This window comes from Xiphophorus maculatus, chromosome 11 (assembly GCF_002775205.1).
Source record: "Xiphophorus maculatus strain JP 163 A chromosome 11, X_maculatus-5.0-male, whole genome shotgun sequence".
Taxonomy (NCBI): Eukaryota; Metazoa; Chordata; class Actinopteri; order Cyprinodontiformes; family Poeciliidae; genus Xiphophorus; species Xiphophorus maculatus.
In genome coordinates this window covers 12,299,349-12,323,252 of record NC_036453.1, presented here as the reverse complement: position 1 = coordinate 12,323,252, position 23,904 = coordinate 12,299,349, and the positions used below count along the sequence as shown (strand labels likewise).

The 23,904-nt window shown below is 37.7% G+C and overlaps 1 protein-coding gene across 6 annotated transcripts; it reads left to right on the top strand.

Annotated features, from left to right (window-relative positions):
* LOC102234381 (myelin protein zero-like protein 1) lies at positions 1-22,887 on the top strand. 6 transcript variants are annotated; one of them, XM_023341894.1, is made up of 6 exons: positions 1-117; positions 4,204-4,385; positions 6,835-7,045; positions 11,898-12,027; positions 16,390-16,495; positions 17,137-22,887. In XM_023341894.1, exons 1-6 carry the CDS (start codon positions 45-47, stop codon positions 17,230-17,232), a joined length of 798 nt encoding a protein of 265 aa, XP_023197662.1. In that variant the 5' UTR covers positions 1-44; the 3' UTR covers positions 17,233-22,887. The 6 variants fall into 6 exon arrangements, with proteins under 6 accessions (XP_023197662.1, XP_023197660.1, XP_023197659.1 ...); XM_023341892.1 differs by having other exon boundaries at positions 11,895-12,027; XM_023341891.1 differs by having other exon boundaries at positions 11,895-12,027; positions 16,390-16,543.
* Positions 22,888-23,904: the final 1,017 nt, after the last annotated feature.

The window sequence follows — 23,904 nt, the reverse complement described above, 5'->3', positions numbered from 1 at the left end:
TTTATCGTCGTGGCCGAGGAGCTACTCCTATTTACAACAACATAATGGAGCCCAGATGGACGAAGAGCGTTTGCATGGCTGTTTTATGGTCTGGGTGTTTGCTGTGCGTTATATTTGGTGAGTGTTAAACCTTAAAACTGATTCAAAATCCCGTTCCGCGACGCCTGAATCAGCGTTAACTGTTTTTTCCTGTGATAAATCACGCTCGTTAGCCCTGCGATGTTATCATCGTTGCTCCCCCAGCCCCTGTTTTTCGCATTAAAACGACTTTGTTTAGTCTTACTGTAAAAGCCGATGCTAATTAAACACCCCGGAGCAGGATTTGTTGCCTCTTTATTCCTATTGAACTGTCACATGCTGGTCGCCTTGACGGTATAGATGACAAACTTTAAATAGACTGAAATGTGAATAGAGTTCGGCGGCAGACGATGGCTGCCGCCCTGTTCGCGGCTTCCTCTGAACGATAAAGAACGACTCAGGTCAGATCCAGTCACTGACTGGTTCGGTAGTTTACATGTTTTAAAATCTCTTCTAACTAATAAAAATATCTGTTAATATAAACTGCTTTATAATGAAACAGGGGCTTTATGTTAGCCGTGTTTACCTACGTGTCACCCAGTGGGGCAGGAGGGAAAAAAGCCATTTAATGTAAATTTCAGCGAAGATGATTTAATTTACAGTATTTTAAATAAATTATTTTGTTTTGCTTCACTCACAGTAGCTGCGGGTTGTTTTTTTTACCGCAGCACCACATCAGCAAATCCACAAGATGAAATGAGATTTTTTTTTATTATTTCCTTCACACATGTTGGGGTTGTTATAATGTCGTCATTGTCAACACATCTGAAGATCTGGAGCATAATCGGTTACAAATATTGTTGTACAGTAATTGCAGATTTATAAAACTTTATGAAATCTTTTAGTACTATTTGTTTGTAAATCTGAAAACAGGTGCAGTTAGATTAAGCGTGATGTTTGGACAACTTATTCAGTGTATATTACACAACCTTCCATCTCAAGACACTTTACAAAAAATAGTCCATTTAATTTAATCTCACAACTATTCCACTTCATCCTAGTCATCAAACTGGCTTCAATGACGAGTGAAAAAACTGAGAAAGTTGAAATACCAGCACTTAATGTAAATTAGAGAGAAGGGGTGCAGATTATTTTAGAAAATAATTATTCCCTTGATGTTTTTTTCCCCCCTGACGATTAATCAATTAATTAGATAATAAATGCTTGATCATTTGTCGCAGCTAAAACATACGTCCAACAACAGCCTGTGAAAAGCTCAGCTCTTTCAGTTGGACTTAACGTGAAAAAGATGTGATTATCTACACTCATCTGTCGATTATATTTTAGATGAACAGATTTTTTAAAAATAGAATTTTATCTGTATTTAGGTAACATTTTTTTTAAATTTATCTTCAATGCAAAATATATGCCTATTTTGTTCTGCTCTGGGTATTTACTGTTCTTTCAGTAAATAGTCTTTTTTTAGTCTATTCTCCACTTAGGGATTAATCAATTACCCGACTAGTTGCCGATTATTTCAACAATCATTTAATCCTATGAGTCGTTACCAGGTCCTAATTTTATTTAACTCAACATGCAGCTGTAACGCCAAAACTGTGTGAAAAACGAAGCACCTCCCACGATTCAACAACTTGTAAACCCATCTTTAAAAATAACATCTGATGTGGAGTGAGTGTAGGTCGCTCTTCTTTCCAACGTTGCTTCAGTTCTTTGAGGATTTTTCTGCATTTCATCTAGTGGTGGCCTGGACTTTATTTATTTTATATATCTATATATATAATTTGCCTCCAGTCCAGCTAAATAACATTTGTTTAGAGCCGATAATGTTACATGATCTATTGAAAAAAATACAACTTATTTTGATTGAATTCTAGTACAGGAAATGTGTTGGCATTTAAAAAAAACAAAACAAAAAAAAAAACTAATTAGTACACATTCTTGGGTTTTAAAATAAAGAAAAAAGTAAATTCTTTGCAAAAGGAGGATGTGTGTATTTTGTTCAATGGGATGTTATGGATATCTTCAGGTATAATTATTTCAAAAGCACAGTTAGGATTTTCAGCAAGATATGGGACGGCGTTTTTCCCGACCTGATTGGTTCGATTGGAGTCCAAAGTTGCAGCACTTTTCACATTTTCAGCTGTTGCGGTTCGTTTTGCTTTGAAAAACTAGTTCCCCTCCTGGTCTGTGGTGGCGCTGCACCAAGAACCCCTGGAGGAAATGACACAAAAACCTCTGAAGAAGACACTGAGGGCAACTTCCTTCTTCACAACATTGAAGAAGGAAGGAAAATGGAGAGGTGCCAGATTTGAACTGTTGTGGGATTTCTTTTTTATCTTTCCCAAAAGACCAGGAGCCATTAGCGCTAGGCTAATGTGTTTGTTTTGGGTGTACCCAGAATGCCATGTTCTACAGCCCGCTTCCTGCTTTTGGAGCGGTCACCAATCTGCTTGGCATTCGCAAATCATGACGCGTAACCTTGGCAACTAGGTATTGTTTTTACTTCTGGGAACAGCCAATTGGCATCTGAAAGCTAAAATAATACCTGAACTCCTCCATCGATCAAGAATTTATTGTGTCCCCTCCTCCAGCGTCTCTCTGCTCGACTTTCTAACAATGAAGAGGAGCAGCAAAAGAAAAGGGTGTGGATTAGCAGTGCTTGCCAACAACTAATGGTGTCAGAGGCCTCTTGAGATTTGTTACAAAACCGACTGCTACTGGTTATCCTTCCTGCCCACAGCATCACCATCCACAACAAGTCTTTGAAGAGGCTTGGATGATTAAGAGTTATAATAACATTTAACCTCCCTTTGGGATAAATAAAGCAGTTTTGAGTTGCGAAGAGCAGCTCGACATATTCACAAGTATAAAGGTGCATAAGATTTATTCAGCATCAAAGCCACAATAAGGAACTTTAAAAATATCTGCTCACTCACATGTAAACACAAAACTGCTGTTGTCAAATCCAAAACAGCCTGAAAACCTTTTTTACTTTCTTACTTTAATCACAACGAGAAGTTCAGTCCGAGTCATTTGGGAATATTTTATGCAGCAGATCCACACATTTTCAGCAGTTTGAAAATGGATCTTTGATCCTCAGGCAGCAGCTTAACAAACTGAAACTTACAGTCTTTTTTTTTTTATAAGCACTTATCTACAGACGTCTAGCATGCAATAAGAAGCTGTTTACTCTCAATCTTCCTCCCCATCATCTGACAGGGAGGAAGTGGATGATAAACACTTCTTTACTTTTTTTTTTTTTTGAAATTGTCTCCAACTGAAGTTTTAATGATGTTCGAGTTATTTGTCTTTCTGATGCTCTGGATTCCCTGCAGCCTCAATAATCGACCTTTTTAGATCCTCTGCTTGCAACCAAAGTTGTGAAAGTCACATGTTTGAATATGTCAAGTGATTTGATTTTATACATTTTTACTGTGGAAATATTGAACCTTCCTTAAGGCAAGTTATTAATCATTATTACGTGATTACTAATAAGTTAATTCAAAAAGAATCAACTCTACGCTGTATTAAGTCGAGCAGAAATGGCTGGCATGTTGTTAGCAGTATGTTTTAGCTGCGGGTGCGTCCGTTGTTACAAACGATCTGACTTTAATCTCACAATTCTAACTTTAATTTCAGAATTCTGACTTTAATTTTCTGAGTTTATAAGTCATAATTTTGAGAATACTGTCTTCAGTCCATTGTATAAAAATAATAAAAAAGGAATTCTTTACTAAAAACAAGCTCCCATATCTTGCTGAAAAGTTACTTTAAGTGAGTTTTGTCTTATTTCTAGTGTCCTAAGACACCTGTACTAGAAACTAGACTAAAAAACATTTGATAAGATATTTTGTTTTTGCAGTCCAGCCGCTTGTTGATAAATGTTTCTTGGAACCAGATAAGCTCCTGGAAGCTGTGATTAGATGACAGAAAATAAACCTTCGGTTATCAAAGTGGGTGTAAACATGGCCGATACGTTTCCACACACCAACCAGACAGAAACTTTTTTTCTCTCCCATTATGAATTCAACCTAATCTTCCTGCAGCTCATTGTCTCCCCAGTGACCGCCTGCTGAGCTGCTGTTGTTTCAGCTCTGCGACCGACCCGCTGCTGACATCCTGTTACTAACGCCTTCCCCCGACTGTTTTTCTCCCACCAAACAGTCACAGGACCCGCATGTGCAATCACCGTGTACGCCGACTCCGAGGTGATAGTGCAGAACGGCACAACGGCAGTCCTGCGCTGCACCTTTGACTCCAGTGAAGTGGTGACCAAAGCCACCAGTGTGAGCTGGAGCTTCCAGTCCAATCAGCCCGACAGTCAATACTACTCAGCTCCATACGTGGTGAGTCCCTGCTGCTGCTGCTGCTTGTGTCCTTTCTGGAACATTTCCCGCAATCCCAAGATGTTTTCCTGCCATTGTGCTGATCAGTCCTGACACGTTAATAAAGGCTTCAACTGTTCCTCAGGGATGGATGTGATGATTTGGTGTCAGACTTTGGTTTTAGATGCTTTTTTCAGGTTTTTGTTGCCATGTTTACATCAGAAAGCTGCATGTAAACTGAAGCTGCTTGTGGTGTTTATATTAGGGTAACAGCAAGCAAATAGTCATTCATGACACTAATTTTGAAGAAAAATCAAGTTGTAAACAGGTCTGCGACTAACAATTATTTTAGGAATTGATTATTTTGATGATTAATTAATTAGTCTTAGTAATCTATTATTCTGTTATTTATTTTGATGATTAATTGGATTAAAAAAAGTGACACATTCTGCAGATTTAAAGGTTTCAACTCCACCCCCCCTGATTTTCTGTAGCTTGTTTACATCATAAAGCTTGTAAACTTGCGGTGTTTATATTCGGTTCATAGCAGGCAAATTAAATTGCTTTATGACACTGATTTAAAAGAAAAAATACAATTTGTAGACAATTTGTTGTCTGAAGGGACAGTAGAATAGGTCTAATTAGATTCAGACTTAGTTTATTGTCATTACATAAAGACACAACAGTGAATTTGGCAACAAAAGGACTAAAATGTGTTACTATGCATATACTACATACATACTGTACATTCATACATACAAGTGTTTCTGGTGCAGCTAAAAAAAAAAACAAATAGCAGAATTTAGCTAAATATGAGTTGTAAATTAGTGGAAAGCAATTCATGCCATGGTTTTAAAAAGGTCTACACGATGATATAAAATGTATATTGTTATATGAATAATTGATTAATCAGATAAAAAGAAAAGGTACATTCTGCAATCTTTTTCATTTAAGCAGTTTAGCTTTTTTGTACATTAGAAAAACACTAAGAAAATGCAAATAAATAATTAGATTTCTTTTTATTTTGTAGCATTCCTTTTGTGTACGTTTGATCATTTTTAGCAAGAACATATTTGCAAAGGTGTTTTTTTTTTATCTTAAATTTGATGTTCATATTTTTTGTACGTATTTGTTTTAGTTTCTGCTCTCAGTGTGATGTGCAAATGGCCTTTTTCTAGAGTCTGTACTTTCCAGTTAGTGATTAATCAATTACTAAAATAGTTGACAATCATTTCAATGATCACAATTGATGCTATTAATCGTTTCAGCCCTACTGCTATACTTATTACTAACAAACATTAAAGCGCCTGGAGCAATACTAATATCCTTCAGGAATCTGTTGTCTGAAGGGAAAACCTGACTCTTGACCTGTTCTTTTTTTTTTTTTTTTTTTTTTTTTTTGTTCTACAGCCCGTTTTTGTTTACAGACAAGTCTGGTCGGGAGCCTCCCTTTCTGCTCTGATCTCCTGCAAAATGTAATGACACAGCCTGGGGGTCTTTAATTTGCGGGGCAGTCTTGCCAGAACAGATGTATGCCGTCAGCATCTGGAGAATGTGTGTTGCACAATGAGCTGAGCTAAAAGCATCTTTTTTTTTTTTTTTTTTCCCCCCCCTGAAGTTTCGACACTTTACTGTTTTAACAAAATCCTCTTAACTAACAACTCCATGAAACGGTTTGAGTCACTGATTGTTTTTCAACATCTGGAAGGAAACTTTTATCTTTTTCTTTTGACTATTTGAATCATTTTCTGTCCCAGACCAATCCTGCATGATGTGCGGTGTGTGTGTGTGTGTGTGTGTGTGTGAAACGAATTAGGAACTTGAACAAGTAGAGAATAGTTAGAGGAGTGAGAGGCTCAAAAAGCAATTTGTAATTTTGTAGCTGCTTTGCACTCGTCTTTGTCAGATATGAAAAGTGGCCGTCTGCCACTCGGGACAATTCATTCTGACTGTGTCATTTCAGGTCCTACTTCGGTACAGAAGAGGATTAGAGCCACTGGAAGAACAACAACAAACAAATAATAATTCTGACTTTAATCTAAGACTTCTAACATTTGATCTTGTATGCAGTACATATTAAATACTTCTTTCAGGGGGCGTGCTGTGGTGGCGCAGCGGGTTAGCACGCCCCATGTTTGGAGGCCTTAGACCTGCGGACGTCGCGGGTTCGACTCCCGGTCCCGACTCCCGGTCCCGACGACCTTTGCCGAATGTCCTCCTTCAAAGAATGGCGCTGGCTCAGCTGGCTGCCTGCAGACACAGCTCCTATCGTGTGTAAACCTGTAACTGCGAAATAATTTCCCTGCTGGGATGAATAAAGTAAAAATTATTATTATTATCTCAGAAGATTAAAGTCAGAATTATTTAGGTTTTTTTAGTTTTTTCAGTGGTTCTAATCCTCTTTGGTATTTCTGCGTCTGATGTTTTCTGTTTTGAGTCTCAGATTTGATATTCTTTCCTTTTTTTCTAGATTTTCTACTTTGCCGACGGAAAAGCATATCCAGGACAAGAAGAATTCAAACACAGGGTTCAGTTTGTGGGAGACATCAACAAGAAGGACGCTTCGATACAGCTGAGTCCGGCTCAGTTCAGCGACAACGGGACCTTCTTCTGCGACGTGAAGAACCCGCCCGACGTGTCGGGGACTCAGGGCCGAACGGAGCTCAGGGTTGTTCAGAAAGGTAGATTGAAAGATGTATTCATCCATTTAGATGTTCTTAAGGTGACACTGTTATCATATTTCAACTAATATGATAACAGTGGCATAATAATGTGAGAATACCCACTCAAATATGAATAACTTTCACTTTTAAAGAACATTTAACACTGAAACCAGAAAACATTTTAAATGTCCAAAATAAAACAAAGCAAATGAAACAATAATAATTCAGGGTTTCCCCCAGAAAACCTGCTAAGCCCTGTGGTTGGGGCGCCAGGGCAGTCAGTCATTCAACGGCCCGTCGTGTTTTTTGAGTTAAATAATGTTTAAAGTTGACAGAAAATTTGAAAATATCACACAATTATGTGTTATTAGAAGATTACTGCTTGAATTCTAACTATAAAGTCTTAAAAAATGAAAACATAAAAAAAAAAAATCTAAACTAAATAAGCAATGCTTAGCCAGGTGGCCCGCCAGGCTGATGGTACACAGGGGGGAATCCTGTAATTAAAACGAATTATGAAGTCTCTGTAACCAAAATTGTAGTTCAAAAAATGAAATAGTTCATCAGCTTAGATGGGCAACACAGGCAAAAGTGGCAGGTAGTGCAGACTGACTACTTCACACTGGCTGTCAAATGCTTGCAGCGTTTCTCAAAATGGCGGCTTTTCAGCGATATCAAAGGGGAGCGTCTCTTTGACGATCGTCGTCCAAATGAGATTTCTTGCGCTCATTTTAACTTATCATTATTGATTTATTGCAAATAACTACCTACTATAAATGTGAAGCGGAAAGAAAATGAATGGCGCTCCTTGAGCGGCTGCTTTGCAAACACCACCCAATAGTGTGTGAAGAAGCGTTGCGCACAAGTATTCCTGCTTCCCAAGCTGCATTTTCCTTAGAATACTTTAGATATTCGAAACGCAAAATCTTTGACAAATAATTTGTAGTACCTTCCCGCTGTGATGTACTTCAAAGTTTTATCACGATGTTTTGTGGTATAATAGAAGTTATAATAGCAGCGACAATCAGAACTATTTATTACATCTTTTTTAGGTAACTGTATGGCAGCGACTTTGTCACAGCAGTCATGGCCGTACGAGCACGAATACTTCTCTTGAAATTCATTCCCAGTTGTAATTTGTTCCTTTAGGATGCCAGAAAGAAGAAGTGTGATTTATATAATAAAACTACAAATTGTATCTGCATTTAATCATATTTTAAAATTGACTGATATTTGCTGATGGTATATAAAACTAACAATACGGACGGTTTTCGGGGTATTAAACATCAACTGGAATTTGTTATGAGTGGTAAATAAAAATATAATAAGAAATTTATTACGTCAAATGATAAACAATACAATAAATGTCATATATATATATTTTATCTTAAAATGTAAAAATATAAATAAGATGCGATTTTGTAAATAAAGTTTTCTTTTGTAGATCATCAACTTTTGATTCAATTAGGCTCCTCTTTGTGTTTGAACACTTAACGTGTTGTTTGAGGGAGAATGCGGTAGGAATGAACAAGCAGGCCCAGATGTGTCTGCATGTTGTTAGAATCCAAGCTACATGAAGCGAACAAGTGCATGTGATGACTTGTCATCTTTTTGGCTCAGCGGAGTTTCAGATCCGCTCTGGTGGGAGTTTGTTCTGCGTGCAGAAATACGACGTTAGCTGGAGGCAAACACACCTCTCTTCCTCTTTTCTCTTTGGAGTCACAGCGTCTGCTGTGGCTCGCCTTTCCAATACTGAAGATTAAAGTTAACGTTTTGATTTCTGTACCATAATTATGTCTGGATAGCCTATAGAAATTAAATCGATTAGACTTTTTTCTACATAAAGTACTTTTGTGAACTGGACTTCCTGTGCACTAATCAGAAATAGGTTTCTCCCCCTGTACCATCAGGGGGGAAAACCCACAAAATATGTTTTTGTTTTGTTTTTGTTTGTCTTTTAAGAAATAGAAACAAATTTGGGGCCCTGTCAAGAGCTCAGTTAATCATATTGTGTTTGTTTACAGTTGTTTTTACCAGTCAAAATTAAATTACATTAAAAAGCACACATACATATTTGCACTGGACACCCCCTCCCCCCAGATCTGCATAACATTTTTCATTCCTGTTGGTGACGGTGTTTAGCAGCAGTTAGTAGAAGACAAGCAGACTATGGCAGCTACTATCCTTCCAAGAAAAATAATAGTCAGGTTTCGACAAGAGTGTCAATTTGTAACCCAGTTTTTCTCCAAGAAAGGTGGGTAGACTGTGTGAGATTGTCAACCATTTAGTATAGTTAGCTTAGCTACAAGCTACTTTTTGCCTCCATTTCACCAACATTTAATGAATGAAGGAAAACATTTACCAACTTATTTATATATTTAACTTGTCCCTGTACCTTTTACTACACTTAACAACAGATAAATCAGTCAGCAGCAGCTCTAGCCCCGACATCAGCATAACCCCTAAGCCCCCATCCCAAAGGAAAAGGTGAGCAACACTGTGATCAATGACAAGCTAGTTAGCACCATTCCAGGGAATCTATGTGGATTTTCCCCCGCCTCTGCTCTTTTTACAATTACACATTAAAAACAAAATGTATATTACTGACAGAAACTCAAACTTTCTTTATAAAATGATAATAAAAAACAGGGAGATTTAAATTACAGATATCTGTTGCCACGTCCCTCCTGACCCATCCTCTCCTAAGTGAAATTAAAGCTGCAGTATATAACTTTTATAACTTTTTTTTTTTTTTTAACATATTTATTAAAACTTTCATTGTGTTGTTACAGTATGGCATGAGAGATAATCTGTGAAAAATTTGTTTTCTCTACCTTCTCCCAGTGCTCTAGAAATAACCAATCAGAGGCAGGAGGCGGGTTTTAGCGCTGTCAATCACAGTCTCACGTGGCTGCTCATTCTCCCTCCCCATCGCTCTGTGCTATGCTGCAGCTAGCATAGTCTGTTGTGAATGCTCAGTCTAGTTAGCATAGCTACCAATGATGGCAGATAAATGGTTTTCCTGTAACAGTAAGTTGTTTCTCCGCCATTAGCCTCTCTAGCAGTGAGTGAATGAAGTTGATTGAGAACTCTGAGACCATGCTCCTAGTTCTGATTGGTTGTTTTTGGTCGGAGCGGTGCATCACTTTAGGCAGCGGTATTAGCTCAGGGAGGAGGTGGAGGAGATTGATCTTTTCACAGATGATCTTTTTCATAACAAACTGTCACGACATGGTGACAGCTTTAACAAATATGGACAAAACATATTTTTTTATTCAAGTTTTATACTTCAACTTGAACAAAATGCAACAACATAGCATTTTTTGAGAAGTCTGGATTGCTTTATGTATATTTTGCATGTTGCCTGTGACTGTTGCTGGTGGGGAGAGAGACATTTCAATAAGCTAAAACTAATTTAAAAAAAATAGGCAACCTTTTTGCACACAGTATGTGGACTGTTGCGTGTAAAATTCACTAGCAGTAAATATTGTGCTAGTATTAGCAGTGGATCAAAGGAAGCAAGGAAGTTGCAGGCCTTTAAAATTGTGATGCTTGTGATTGGTCAGATAGACTCAAGAAATTGGAACAGCAGCTGGGTTGCGGGCGAATTGAATTTTTTGTCATGGTGCTCAAGATTTCTGGCGTCGCCGCTGGCTACCACTCTTATAATGTTATAATGTAACCTCTGCATTTTATCATTCTCACATCAGTTCAACCCTCTGGGTTTTATGCCATTATTAACTTCAGTGCTCTACAAGAATGGCAGAGTTTATAAAATGTTTTTATTGTCAACCTTTCTGCATTTAACATAGAATAATTAATCATAAATAGTTCAAGTTTACTTTTATGAATGCTGTTATTAACTGCAGCCACCAAAAACATAAACGATATATATCTATTTTCAGAGTTATTTTAATCCTGTATATTGCATCTTTTGTGATTGAAATCTGTTTTTAATTGCCATTTATGCTAGAGGATAGATATTATTAGGTTTTTTTTTTTTTTTTTTTATCCTAAAAGTCTTTCTCCATTTTTTTTAACGCTTAATAAAGACTTTGGAAACATGATGGAAAAACACAATATGGCAAAACCTTTCGCCATTTGCAGCTGACTTAATGCACAATTACAGTTCAGTCAACACAAATAACCATCTGGAGACACAGGAAGGTTAAAAGTTCTTCTGTTTTGTGTTGTTTGGTGTTACTTTGAAATGACTAAACTGTTACATTCAGAAATGTCTATTATATAACAGTATTGTAATTGTTTTGTCAGAGATATTGTATGATTTGAGATCCTGCTTCATTTGAAAACGGCACAAATAATTTTCAAATCTCCAAATAAGCTCCAGAAACACAGTTTTCCAGAGAAAGAGGTTGTGAGACCTCACAGTACAAAATATTCATATTTTTCGTTTTTAAAATTTACATAATGCTTTTTGTTTACTTTAGTTTCTTTCAAAAGTAAGTCTTTCATTTATAAAAGTCATTTGTTCAACTCTAGGCACCTATTTTGCAGCAACTGGCGGCAAAAGAAGCTTGAAAAGTTTGCTGACCACCAGCCTAGTCAAAGCCCAGACCACTCAAATTGAGAATGTCTGATAAAACCTTAAAGCTGATTCACTGTTCAGATTTTTATTGACTTAATCTGTAAACTCTGATATCTTTTCCTTTCCCCTTCACTATAATGAACTGCTGTGTGTGTTTCATGTGCAACACATCAAATCACAAAGAATTACACCAAAGGTTTAGGTTGAAACATGAGGAAAATATGAAAAAGGGTATGAATATTTTTGTAAGTCGCTGTTAAAGACGAAACAAATTTCTTGAGATTTATATGAAATTTTGCTTTGCTGTGTTTGCTGTTCCAGCAGAGTCTCTCCCTCAGACCAACACTAAGATTGTAATCTTAGCAGTGTGTGGTGCTTTAATTCTGCTCATCGCCGTCGCTATAGCCGCCTGCTTCGCCGTACGGGTGATTCAAAACCGGCACGATTACGAAGGGTGAGTAACGCTGCTCTGCTTGATCCCAACACATCTTGATGCTCTAATTTATGCAAACAGTTTGTAAAGATGCAGAAAAGAGACGTTTCTTTTTCAGCCATGTTCATCAAATTGTTTGGAAAAAGTAGGAGTATTTAATACTTTACTTTTTCATCTAGTTTTTAAGTTCCAGTTATTGTCGGTGTTGTTGATTCTAATTGTAAATCCAGATATTTATTAGCCTTTAATTGCCTGGTTGATTGTTTTTGGCTGCATGGTTTGGGTGCTTTTGTGGGCTTTTCCAAAGATAATTGTCTTTTTCTTGATTTTAACTCCTTCTGCATGGGAGCTGCATCTTCTCTTCGCTTTCTAGGAAAGAATAATGAACAAAACTTTGGAGGCTTTAACTTGATTGTTGAACATTAAACTACACTTTGTACTATCTGAGATAGTTTGATCATGTCTTGCATGTCAACACTGAATGTAGATTTTAACCTCACACTTGATAGACGGTGTTAAACTTGTGCAGAGAGGGGAAGATCTCTTGTTTGAAGCCGTGGCTGCGTTGATTGGTGATCTTTGGGGTTGCTGTTTGCTCTGGTGTCAGTCATTGTTCTCCATCTCTGTGTCCTAACAACTAACACCACACTAACATTTTCATTTAACATCACTAGCAAACCTCCTGTCTCGTCATTCATTCACTTACATGCAGTTGTGTAACCTGATGTAACCTGTCAGCTATTCTCCTTAAGGAACAATCAATCAAACTTTATCAATGCGTATTTATCTTTCACACTAACAGCACAGCAACGGCTTTACAGATTAGAAATAAAGCCGACCCATCCCTGTAAACTAGTGGTCCCCAACCTCCTTGCTGACCAATTGGTACCGGGCCGCGCAAGAAATAATTAAATGTTTCCGTTTTATGCATTATTTGAGTCTGGAGGATCTTTTATTTTGAAAATCCTCTTACCGGATTCTCTCGGTTACGTCTTGCGTGCCAACATTGAGCCCACAAGCAGCAAAATGAGTCAGAAACAGATCAGATGTCTTTGGAAAGTTTCTTTGCGAAGGGGAAAAGGCCCAGAGAAGAGACAGGAAAATGGATTTATCCCGGTAGGTGATTCCCACATTTCAAGCTCTGCATGATCTGGTGACCGGCTCGTTAATGAGGCAATGAAGCTTCAAACTGCTTCACCAAGGTGTCATTGTCTCTCATCACTCCCAGATGTACGGAAGAGGATTAGGGCCACCGGAAAAAAAAATAAAAAATTGACTTTAAAGTCAGAATTCTGAGATTAAAGTCGGAATTCTGAGTTTAAAGTCGGAATTCTGCGATTTTTTTATTTTTTTTTTCTGTGGCCCTAATCCTCTTCCGTACAGATGGGACCGTCTCGTTGCAGAGAAACAAGCTCAGGGCTCCCATTAGTCGTGAGTTAACATTTTCACAAAAATAGAAGGTTCATTTTTGTGGTGCATCTGTATCTTATTTTGAAGGAATGTGTAAACGTTACCATAACGACCAGAGTCAGAGCGCGTTAGGGCAGTGGTCGAGATGAGATGAGAGAAGTGGAGCTTGTGAGTTTTAGGTCTGGTTCACACGACACGAGCCGATAACCGACCGACAGGTTCGGTCGGTTCGTGTGTCCAGCCACACGGCAGGTGCAACACACCACACGAATCCCGATTCCAGAAGAAAATCCAGTAAAACCCCCAACACAAAATACGTGAATTTAGAATAATCAAACACGGAGGACTATGTAGAAGTAGTAGTGATAGTTTGTGGACTCATTTTACGCGATAAAAGACGAAACTAAAAGAAAAGGCGTTTGATAAAAGACGGCGGGAGCAGCCACTCTATTTGCTGCACTATGATTTGGAGATGAGTTATGTTTTTTTGTAGTTAACATTTTTAACTGAATAAACATTACCACATATAGTAAATATATATAAAAATGACATTTACATATAGTAATAAACATTTCTACATATCACCTCTGATGTCCACCGGACTCTCAGTTGCCATGTCAACAGTTTGGGATTCCCTGCGTTCTTACGTCACCGCGCTTTCTGATTGGCTACCTGTCTCATTCAACAGGCTGCGTTCTCGCTCCCAGTCAGGGAAAAACCCCACAGGCTGCGATAATCGGGCCAAGACAATGTTGAATATGCCCCATTTTGGATCAGGCATATTCAACACACCACACACTGCAGGACGTTGTAAGATTGTCGTAAAGGAAAAATCGGGGCAAAAAAAAAAAAAAAGCTTCAGCAGGAACACCAACATGCAGAAGCATTATCTGACGGTTCACCCGCCGGGCTGAGGCAAAACTGCCAAGTCTTGACAGGTCAGCGGTAATAAAAAGGTTGGGGACCACTGCTGTAAACGACTCATTTGAGTCCTCACCAGTTCATTTATTCGACTTTTTTTTGGTAATAAAGAATTTTCAAATCAGATTGAGTTAAAAATGAAAAAAAACAAAAAAAACTTAAAAATATGTCCAAAAGACATATACGCCTTCATTTATCACAGATGAGGCATGAAAACCCCCAAAACGCACATGCAATAAAAAAAAAAGCTTTATCATGAAATATCAGGAAGAAACACCATCTGCACTACATGTGTAATCATGTAGTCCCTACATAAATTTCAGTCCCTACATAAATTTGAGTTATAATTTTAGCCTTAGTCCTCAAAATATCTAAAATTAGACCTAATTTAAAGTCAGACAAGACACAATTTGTATTACCTGGAATAGTTGCATCACTAGTAGGGGTGAGCATGTATTGTTTCATTTATAATTTTTTAGTGATTTCTTGACAAGATTTTGGTTTATCGTCGCAATAAATTCCAATTAATGATGATTAAATTTCCCCTTAACTGTCTTTGTCTGTATTGAAAGTTTTATTACTTTTATCCCCACTGTTGGTTCAATAAAAGTGTCAATAAATACAAATAAATTTGAAGATAAAGTTATTGTGAGCAGTTCAGTGACGCAAATCACACTTCTTTATGTTACTGATGTCCTAAAGAAGTGCATTACAAATGGGAATGTTTTTCAAGAGCAGCATTTGTGTTGGTGGGGCTATAAGTGCTGTGTCACACAGTCGCCGCCATATAGATACCTAAAAATGATGTCGTCAACAGTTCTTATCGTCACTTTTATCGTTATCACAATAGTACCGCAAAATATTGTGATAAAACTTTAAGTCCATATTGCTCACCGCTAATATCTTGCGTACCTCCATATTTAGTATTCATACTTTGAAGGTTTGTGACGTCTTGAGCCGAGGAGCATTTACAAAATGACAGAAATCAAAGTCTAAGACTGGATCAGAACCAAATTTGATGGAGTCAGAGTATAAATGTTTATGAAACATGCTTACACTGCCTGTGTGGATTATGTGACTATTACATCCCAATGTTAGCAGAATGTCCTGCCCTCCTGGAGATACCTTGGCAACCTGTCTCTTTTCACATAAACTATCTATTGTATTCACAAAATTTAAGCTCAAGACATTTGTTCTCATGATTTTAAAAAAAGTGAAGATGTCTCAGACTTGAGACATTTCGCTGCATCCTCAGGTTATTGAGCCTGTTTTCATTATAACATTTTAGAAAAGATAAATAGAAAGTTCATTTTCTTTCCATCAAAGAAGTCACTTTTAGATTGAGGACTAATATATATAAAGTTTTGGTAACACGGGGGAAAAAAACCATACTTTCTAGAACATTTAGGTTTCTTTAATAAACATGCAAGTTACTTTCTAGAACTTGGAAGTTATTTTCTAAAACCTATAGGTTACTCTTAAAACTCTTGGGTTACTTTTTAGAACTTCTTGGTTGCCTTTTAGAACTTTGACATTACTTTAGATAACTTACAAGTTACTTTATAGAACTTTTAAATTGTTTTCTAGAATTACAGGTTACCATGTAGAACTTTCGCATTAATTTGTAGAACTTAAAGGTTAGGTTCTAGATCTTAGAACTTTTACTTTCCAGAACTATTACTTTTTCTGAATTTTGGTTTCCCAGAATTTAAACATTACTTTCTGTAACTTCTATCGAATGTAATGTTTACTTTGACATAACTTATTTTTTCAGAACATACATAACATCCGTCATAAATTTGCCTAGAACTAACAAGGAATAAATTAAATGTTAAGTTGCAGCAAGTCGCATATTATATTATGTGACTTGCTGCTTGGGGGGCCATAATACCATCCAAATCCCGTTAGTTCACCTCTGACCTCCTCGCAGCTGCGTTGTTTCATCACTCATTGCTTTTATTTTTGTCTTGTGTCCCGTCATGTGTGTTTATGTTGCTATGACTGTGCACCGCTGGTTGCTCGACACCACTGCAAACCGTAACCCTAAACTAGATGTACGTCCCTGGAAGGCGCGAGCTCTGAAGCTCCGCGGCCGCTAAAGAAGGCGGAGTCCAGCCGGGAGGGCACCAGGTCGACCGGCCCCTTGGGTCCGCTGCAGGTAGGAGCTCCAGGACGAAGAAATCCACCGGGTGCCACTATTTCAAAGGTTCCAGTCCATTTTAATGATGTTTCTGTAAATTCAGGCATGTTGTCAGGTCTGTCAGAAGTGAAGACCCAGATTTACGATTGGTTCTGGTGTGCTGCTTTGTCAGGTTGGTTCCAGAAATGACCGCTTTAGGTTGATACAATAACAGGTCTTTAAGGTATTTTGGTGCTAGGCTGTTCAGTGATTTATAAACTAACAGATGTACTTTAAAGTCTATTCTCTGAGCTACAGGGAGCCAGTGTAAGGGAAGATGTGCTCTATCTTCTTGGTTTTAGCGTGAACATGAGCAGCAGCGTTGCAGTTCAACTGCAGCTGCAGGATTGATTTTTTTTTTTTAGGTAGAACTTTGAATTCACTGTTGCAGTAATCAATGAAAAATCAAACTTTCCAGTTTTCAGGGTATTTTTAGTTTCACCATTTTTTTCGGTTAAAATAATTTTTTGGCTCAAAAGGTTTTTGTTTTTTTTATGACAAAACTTTCTGGGCCCAATTTAGCCCCATACCTGTTAGTTAATTTCCTTCTGATTATCTGAATGTTTTGATCTCTGCTCACCGGTTTTCCTCTGTCGTGTGCATTTTGTTTTGTGCTTCAGGGCCCGGTGATATACGTCCAGTTGGATCACTCAGGCAGTAAAAACTCGTTCCATAAGATGGAGCCCGTGGTCTACGCTGACATCCGTAAAAACTGAAGATGGGGACCAAAATAATAATAAAAAAAAAACTAAAAGAAAAAAACAAAAGAAAACATAGTAAAGTATGAGACCTCTCATTTAGCTGCTCTTGGGAAGGGTGGGAAAGGTTTTAACAGGGACAGAACAGGTGCAGTTTCTCTCTCTACTCTTTTCTTTCTCCATATTTTGTCGTATGAAAGCATGTTATATGATAAACTAATGTATTAGTTGACTTAAAGAGAAAAAAACAGCTACGAAAACACTCCAGTTGATACTACATCATATCAGCCTTTAAAAAGTTCTCCAACACAGGGATCAAAGTAAAAATAATGCCTTCATTATTGTCATTCCAAGTGTAAATTATTTTATTTTAACCCTTGAATTGTTGTGCCCCCCCCAACACTCCCCTTAACCACCTAATAGCCTCAGACATGCTCGGCATATTACAGATCTGCAGGCTGTTGCACCAAGTCAGCAAACATTTACTGATTTCCATATCTTAACAAGCGAAGGCTAAAATCACGCCGGGATTTCTGTTTCATCCAATGAATGATCAGTTTCAATGAAAGAAAAGACCATCGCTTACTAGATAATTAAAACTGCTTGTGAGCATGCTGTATGAAAATCATTTTAATGACTCATTCATCTCAATTTGATGGAGGACAATATTTTTGTTTCATACAAAGTTATATGCAATTTTTAAGTTAAAGAGTTGCATGTCGGCTGACATCAGAGTAGGGCTGAATCCCATCAAGTTTAAGACTCAACCTCCAATGATAAATGCTTAAAATACGCCCTAAGGAAGCAGGAAACCCCTTGTGATTTATTTACTGTAAAAACATGTTTGCCGATAAATCCGAGGTCACTCATTCAGTCTCACCCAAAACAGATGAAAATCTTCCACAAAAAAACGTATGGATTGAATTACAAGGTAGATGTTTAGATTATTTCTGTAATTCATTCAAATCTTTGTGCCGTATTAACCCCTTAAAGGAGTGCCCCAGTTAACGAGGGTGTGTTTTACGTGCTGTTTGAATTACATCCTGGCACATCAGGGATGTTAGGAAAATGGGATTCAGCCAAACGAGCTCAGATTGTTCCCTAAAAGTCAGGTTCTGCTCCTCATTCAGGATCCTGACGTCATGGTGCTTTGAGTCGACAATGTTTACCCTGATAAAATGCAGGCAATGTCAAACTTTAAAAAAAAAAGCAAAGGTACAGAAGTTAAAGGTGCGCTGTAAATACACAACACCATCTGTGCTTTCTCTGGTGATGAAATGTGAGAGGAGTCTAAACCTACAGAGAAAAAAAAAGTAGAGTTTAGAAAGATGGTAAAAATGAAGCTACTTTTCAATTATTTTATGTCAGTTTTCATTATCTGATGGTGGCTTAGGATTTTTTCCATACCTGATAGTCAGGTAGACTCGGTTCAATTAGGAACCAAAATTGCAACATTTGCTAAATCATCAGCTGCTGTAGTTCTCTTTAACAACACTGCACTGTCTCAAATAAACCAAAGTCTTTGATAAACCTGTTTCCCTCCTCGCCTGTGGGGGCGCTGCACCAAGAACCACTGAAGGGAATGTCACAAAAACCTCTGAAGAAGACACTGAAGGCAACTTCTTTCTTCACAAAATGTTGTCATAAATGAAGTTGAGTCAGATTTTAGCGGCTGTAGGATTTCTGTTATGGCTTTGCCTCCTGGCGCTAGACTTGTGCGATTTGATTTGGTTTTATTTACCCAGAATACCCTGTGCTGCAGTCCGCTTCCTGCTTCTGGAGCGGTCTTCGGTCCAATATTCATTCACATAAGCATCCAAACCGCGCCAGAGTTCACTTCAGACCGAAGTTTGTAGGCGGACCAGAGTTTGCTTTTTTTGGTCTGCTTCAGGGTTCGATTAACTCCTCTCAAAACGAACCGGGCTTTCTGGGCGAACCGACTGCAGTTTTGTTAAAGCAGACTGAACGGGGCTGGAGTCAATGCAGCGTATCTATTTGTGCACCTTACAAACAGATCCAAACAGTGCAAGAAAAAGATCCGCCCAAACTTATGACCACATGCACTAATGAAACTTTTTATGTAAAAGGTTAACACATGTACAGAATGTTTTAAATTCTGGTTTGCAGCACAGTTTCAGGAATTTAAACACTACTAATACCATTTTAAACACTTAGCAACCGTTCATAAGATGTGATGGCTAAAAACAAAAACATATTCCTAAGCATTTGGCTGCAAAGGATAATTCTGAGTTTCAATAGGGACTCATAATTTAGTCAAACTTGAAGCAAAATCCCTCTGTTGACATTTGGACGACCATTTTGATTCAGCCTAGTGAAAGTACAGCTTGCTGGTAAAATAAATCTAAAGTAGCCTTTCGGGTGCAACAGTCTGCAGAAGCCTGCAGTTGATCTCCATCATGGGCATCTCCATCGTGATCTTGTTTTGTAGAGGCGTATAGTAATGTAAAGTTAGATATTGGCCCAGAGTAACATTGCATGCAGTTCTAGTAACATCTGCGAAGTGAAGTGAAGTTGGTACTGCTCACCCAGCTAGTGTTTTGCTCAGAAGAAGCCGCCTGACGTCGTGTTACTGTGAATGCTTCAGCTTTCTGTGAAGTTCTGGCATGTTGTCGTGGTACCCGTTGAAAAAATAAAAAGAATAATACGTAAACTCCCTTTTTGGATTTTCACCTCAGCAAAAAGGATTTTTAAGAATCCTTTTTGGATTCTTAAAAAAATCAAGAATTTTGGGTTTAGTTTAATTTGAATTATTGCGGGAGTTTTGGTTATTCAGCGTCGTGTTCAATGATTTGCTTTTTGAATAAACTAGGCATGTTAATAAATGTTGCGCTGAGGTGACTTTTTCTCTTTTTTATAAAAAACAGGGAGATGTCATTTTGCATAACAAAACAACTTCTAAATACACGGTTTGCATGCAATTTACTAACAACAAGCATTCCCCCCGCCCCTCAGATGTCTTATTTTTTCTATCTGTATCATGTTTTTCCTCATTAGCGGGCCAAATATGAACAGTTTTGCTTTTACAGATAGCGTTGAGCTTTAAATGCATTCCAAGTTAATTTTTTTTTATTTCCTGTTGTCTTAAAGCATTTTCAAGCCAAATTTGTTTTTAATTATGTCGACTTCTTGTTGTGCAACCAGTCTGAAAGCCATCAGCTCATGATCTCGAATGCAGTAAGTTTCCATAAGTGTGTTTGTTTGCTTCCCAGTTGAAAAATGTCGTGCTGTTTACTGTAAGTCATTCCAGTGTGGTGTGCCTGTGGGTGTCTTTCCAGAGGAAGGACGGTAGTTTGCTGAAGAGGTCTAGAAAGAGGCTGATTTGTTTGCTGTTTTTGCTTAAAGTCTTGATTCTTTGTAACCAGTCACTAAAACCTACACAGTGCCTGCATACAGTATTGGTGTGAATGCTTCAAAATGGTCAGAATTAAAGACGTCTTCTTTTAGTAAACATTTTAGTCCTCTAACCAGAATAGCGTGTGAGCAGCATTTCCATTAATAAGATCAGTCCACGTGCATGCTGTATATTAACCAATATAGGCTCATCGAAATGATGGGAACAACATTTTCTACCTCAACAAAATCCAATTTTAGCAGTCAAATGGAGAAAAAAATAAATCTTTAAAAACTCCCAGCATTGACAGTCCTGGCCACACGAGCGAACTTTAAAATCAAACCTCAAACTTTCCTCTGTCCAACAGCATCAGTATCTCACTGAACCACGAGGCAAAGAAAAGGAAATTAATGCTTATTTCACAAAGCCAAAAGCATAAATAGTGTCTTACCTTTGCTGTTTTTTGGTAATAGTTCATGTTGGAGTAAATATTTCCTCACTGCTCCTGTAATCTTTTATTTCTGTGTGATTTCTGACGGGTTTCACCTTTTTGAGCGGCAGATGCACTTCCCTCGCTTTGACTGGTGAATGATTGACGGTTCAATGGACGTCCCAATCACCCAAATCGCCCAGTGTGCTCCAGAAATGTCCCTCCGTAGTTTACAATGTGCTCAGAATACTTGTAGAAGTATTCTTTTAATTTTGGTTTCGTTGCAAAACCAGTTATTAGATAGAATGACTCACCAAGGATGATATATAGGTGGTATGGAAAATAACCTGAGAGATTTCAAATGGCGCAGACGGTACCAAATTGTTCTGAAATTGCTCCTTTGGAAGGTTCACCTAGAGTTTTATCAACTAATACGTCCCCAAAATTTCTATGCCTAGCTGTTTTTATTTACTGGATTTTGGTACATAAATGGTCAGGTTCTGTACTGTGGTTTTCTAAATGTTTTGGATTGCAACTACATACTTTGAACAGGATATTGGCCTCACAAAGTACTTTTTTGGGGCAAAATTACTGCTGTGTTCCATACTCATTTACTTGTATTCAGTAATATGAGTATAGATTTTTAGACCCTTTAAGTTTTCTCTGGAGTCTAACTTTTTATTTCCATACCAAGACAATTCAAATGAACCTTGCGTGCCGTAAATATAATACAATTTATTTTGGGCCATGCACTCCATGGTAATCTTAACAAAAATAGATCAGTCCTTTAGCTGATTGCATGAAAAAGAAAAACTTTCATTTTTACATAAAAATCCCAGAATTTTTCTCAGGGTTGAAACTAAGCTGAACATTCCGTCCTAAAATCTTTAAAAATAAAATCCCAATACAGAAACTGTGATATTATAAAAGCCATAAAAGGTATCAAAACGCAAATTGAGTGACTCAAAGTCCAACTTTCCTTGATATGTTTGTACTTTAGTTGGTGTTTCTTCTGCAATATATGCCTCAGTAGTGGAGATCCAAAAAAGGGCAGTGTAATTTCTTTCTTTTATTTTTTATTTTTTCTCTTCTTTGTCATTTTATGAACCTTTACAACTAAATTACAAAAGAAATCCTTATTTTGACCATTTTTAGCTCCAAACAATGCAGGCACCGTGTCGTCTTCCACTTGACCCGTCTTGTTCGTCCTGGACCCAACAGGAAGTGTTCGGTTCTCTTGTTTTGTTTTCCGTTGCCGCTCAGCACCATGCATGTTACCGACTAACCCGACAGGAAAAGGAACAAACATGTAAAAAAATAAAATAAAATAAAAATACTGACAAAACCCTTTACTGCTGGTCACCTGGCTTCTAATCGTGACTTGTCGCAGTGTTTAGTGATGTTGTAAAAAATTGTGATGTAAACTATAAATTATGAAAGACTCGGGATCCGGCTGAGCTCGTGCACGGCCGCCATGGTTACGCAGGGCTGGGCGGTTCAGTCACGTCGAGTCTTACGGCGCGTGCTCTGTGTTTTTCGATGGTTAGGTAGTTGTGTGTTATTTACGAATTGTTTGGTATGTTGTGTGAAATCTGCACTATGTCTTGCGTAACAAAGACAACGAAATGCCCTGTGATTGTGTTTTGTTTTGTTTCCTCGAAAATAACCACGGCCTCTGTTCAATGTCTTTAAAACTGGAATGTTGTACATTTAGTGCCTTTTACATTTCGTCAGCTAACTTGAACATCTGCTCAATAACAGAAGATAAGATTCATTTATTTTCTTTTTATTGTATGTATTTTTTTATACACATAATATCGCCTCTGTATCCACTGTTCAAATTTTATATAAAACTTACTCCCGGTCAATAAAACAAAGTTTCTGCTCGTTATTTTTGCTCTCTCGTCCATTTCCTTGGTTCTTGTTCAACTCTGAGCACTGGCTGTTTCCATTTCAAACGTGCGCAAAACTGCGTCAACATTCTGCTAATGTCCAAAGTAGCTGCATCCCAACTGCTGCGTTTCCATTAAATAAACGCAATAAGAATCACATGTGAAGAAGTTTGTTCATGTGATAAGACATGACAAAAATATGCCTCTCCATAATCCTGTAACTACTTCCTGTCGTCTTCTCAGTGGTTTGCACCTGTAACTAATTCCGGTTGTTGATCATGTGACTCGTGTGATGCGGACAAAAGTGTTTCCGTTGCACCTTTGTGAAATAAACTAATTTTGAAACGGCCAAAAACCTCACTTCATTCTCTCCCAAACATTTTAATAGAGAGGGGTTTTTTTTCTTTTTAATTGGCATGTTTTGTTATTAAGCAAATTTATTTTCTAAATGTCAAGTTGCGCAATGTTCATAGAAAAGCAGCTTATGTTGAGTGTTTCTAATACTTCATATCCTAAGCTGAATTACTAAAGATCATTTTGAGTTAAAATCTAAATCAATTTTATCCATTAATTGGATTTTGGGTTTTTGAAGGTTTCATTTTTGTTTTTTGTTTTTTTTTTTTCACCAATGCACTCCTTGGGTTTCCATATGATGTCGCCCAGGGTGGCCATCTTGTTTGACAAACAAGGAGTTTTTTTAATAGCTTGTATGTATTTAGCATTGGCAATCAGATCAACTCCAAACAACTGTATTTTGAAGGTACTACCTGCACTGATCTGGTCAGACCAGATTATAACTCTATTCAAGTTTTTTTCTCATTAAGAGCATTTTGTTTCCTGTTAATTGTAAGCCATATTGCCCAGCCCTCCCATCCAATCCGATGCAGTGACAAGTTTTTTAATAACCAGTTAAAGATTGAGAAGTTGAATCTGTCCTTATTTGGCACATTTTTCACAATGATTAAAGAAGTAAATGGTTTTACAAGCTGGTGGAAGTTTCCCCGCCAGGGGGCGCC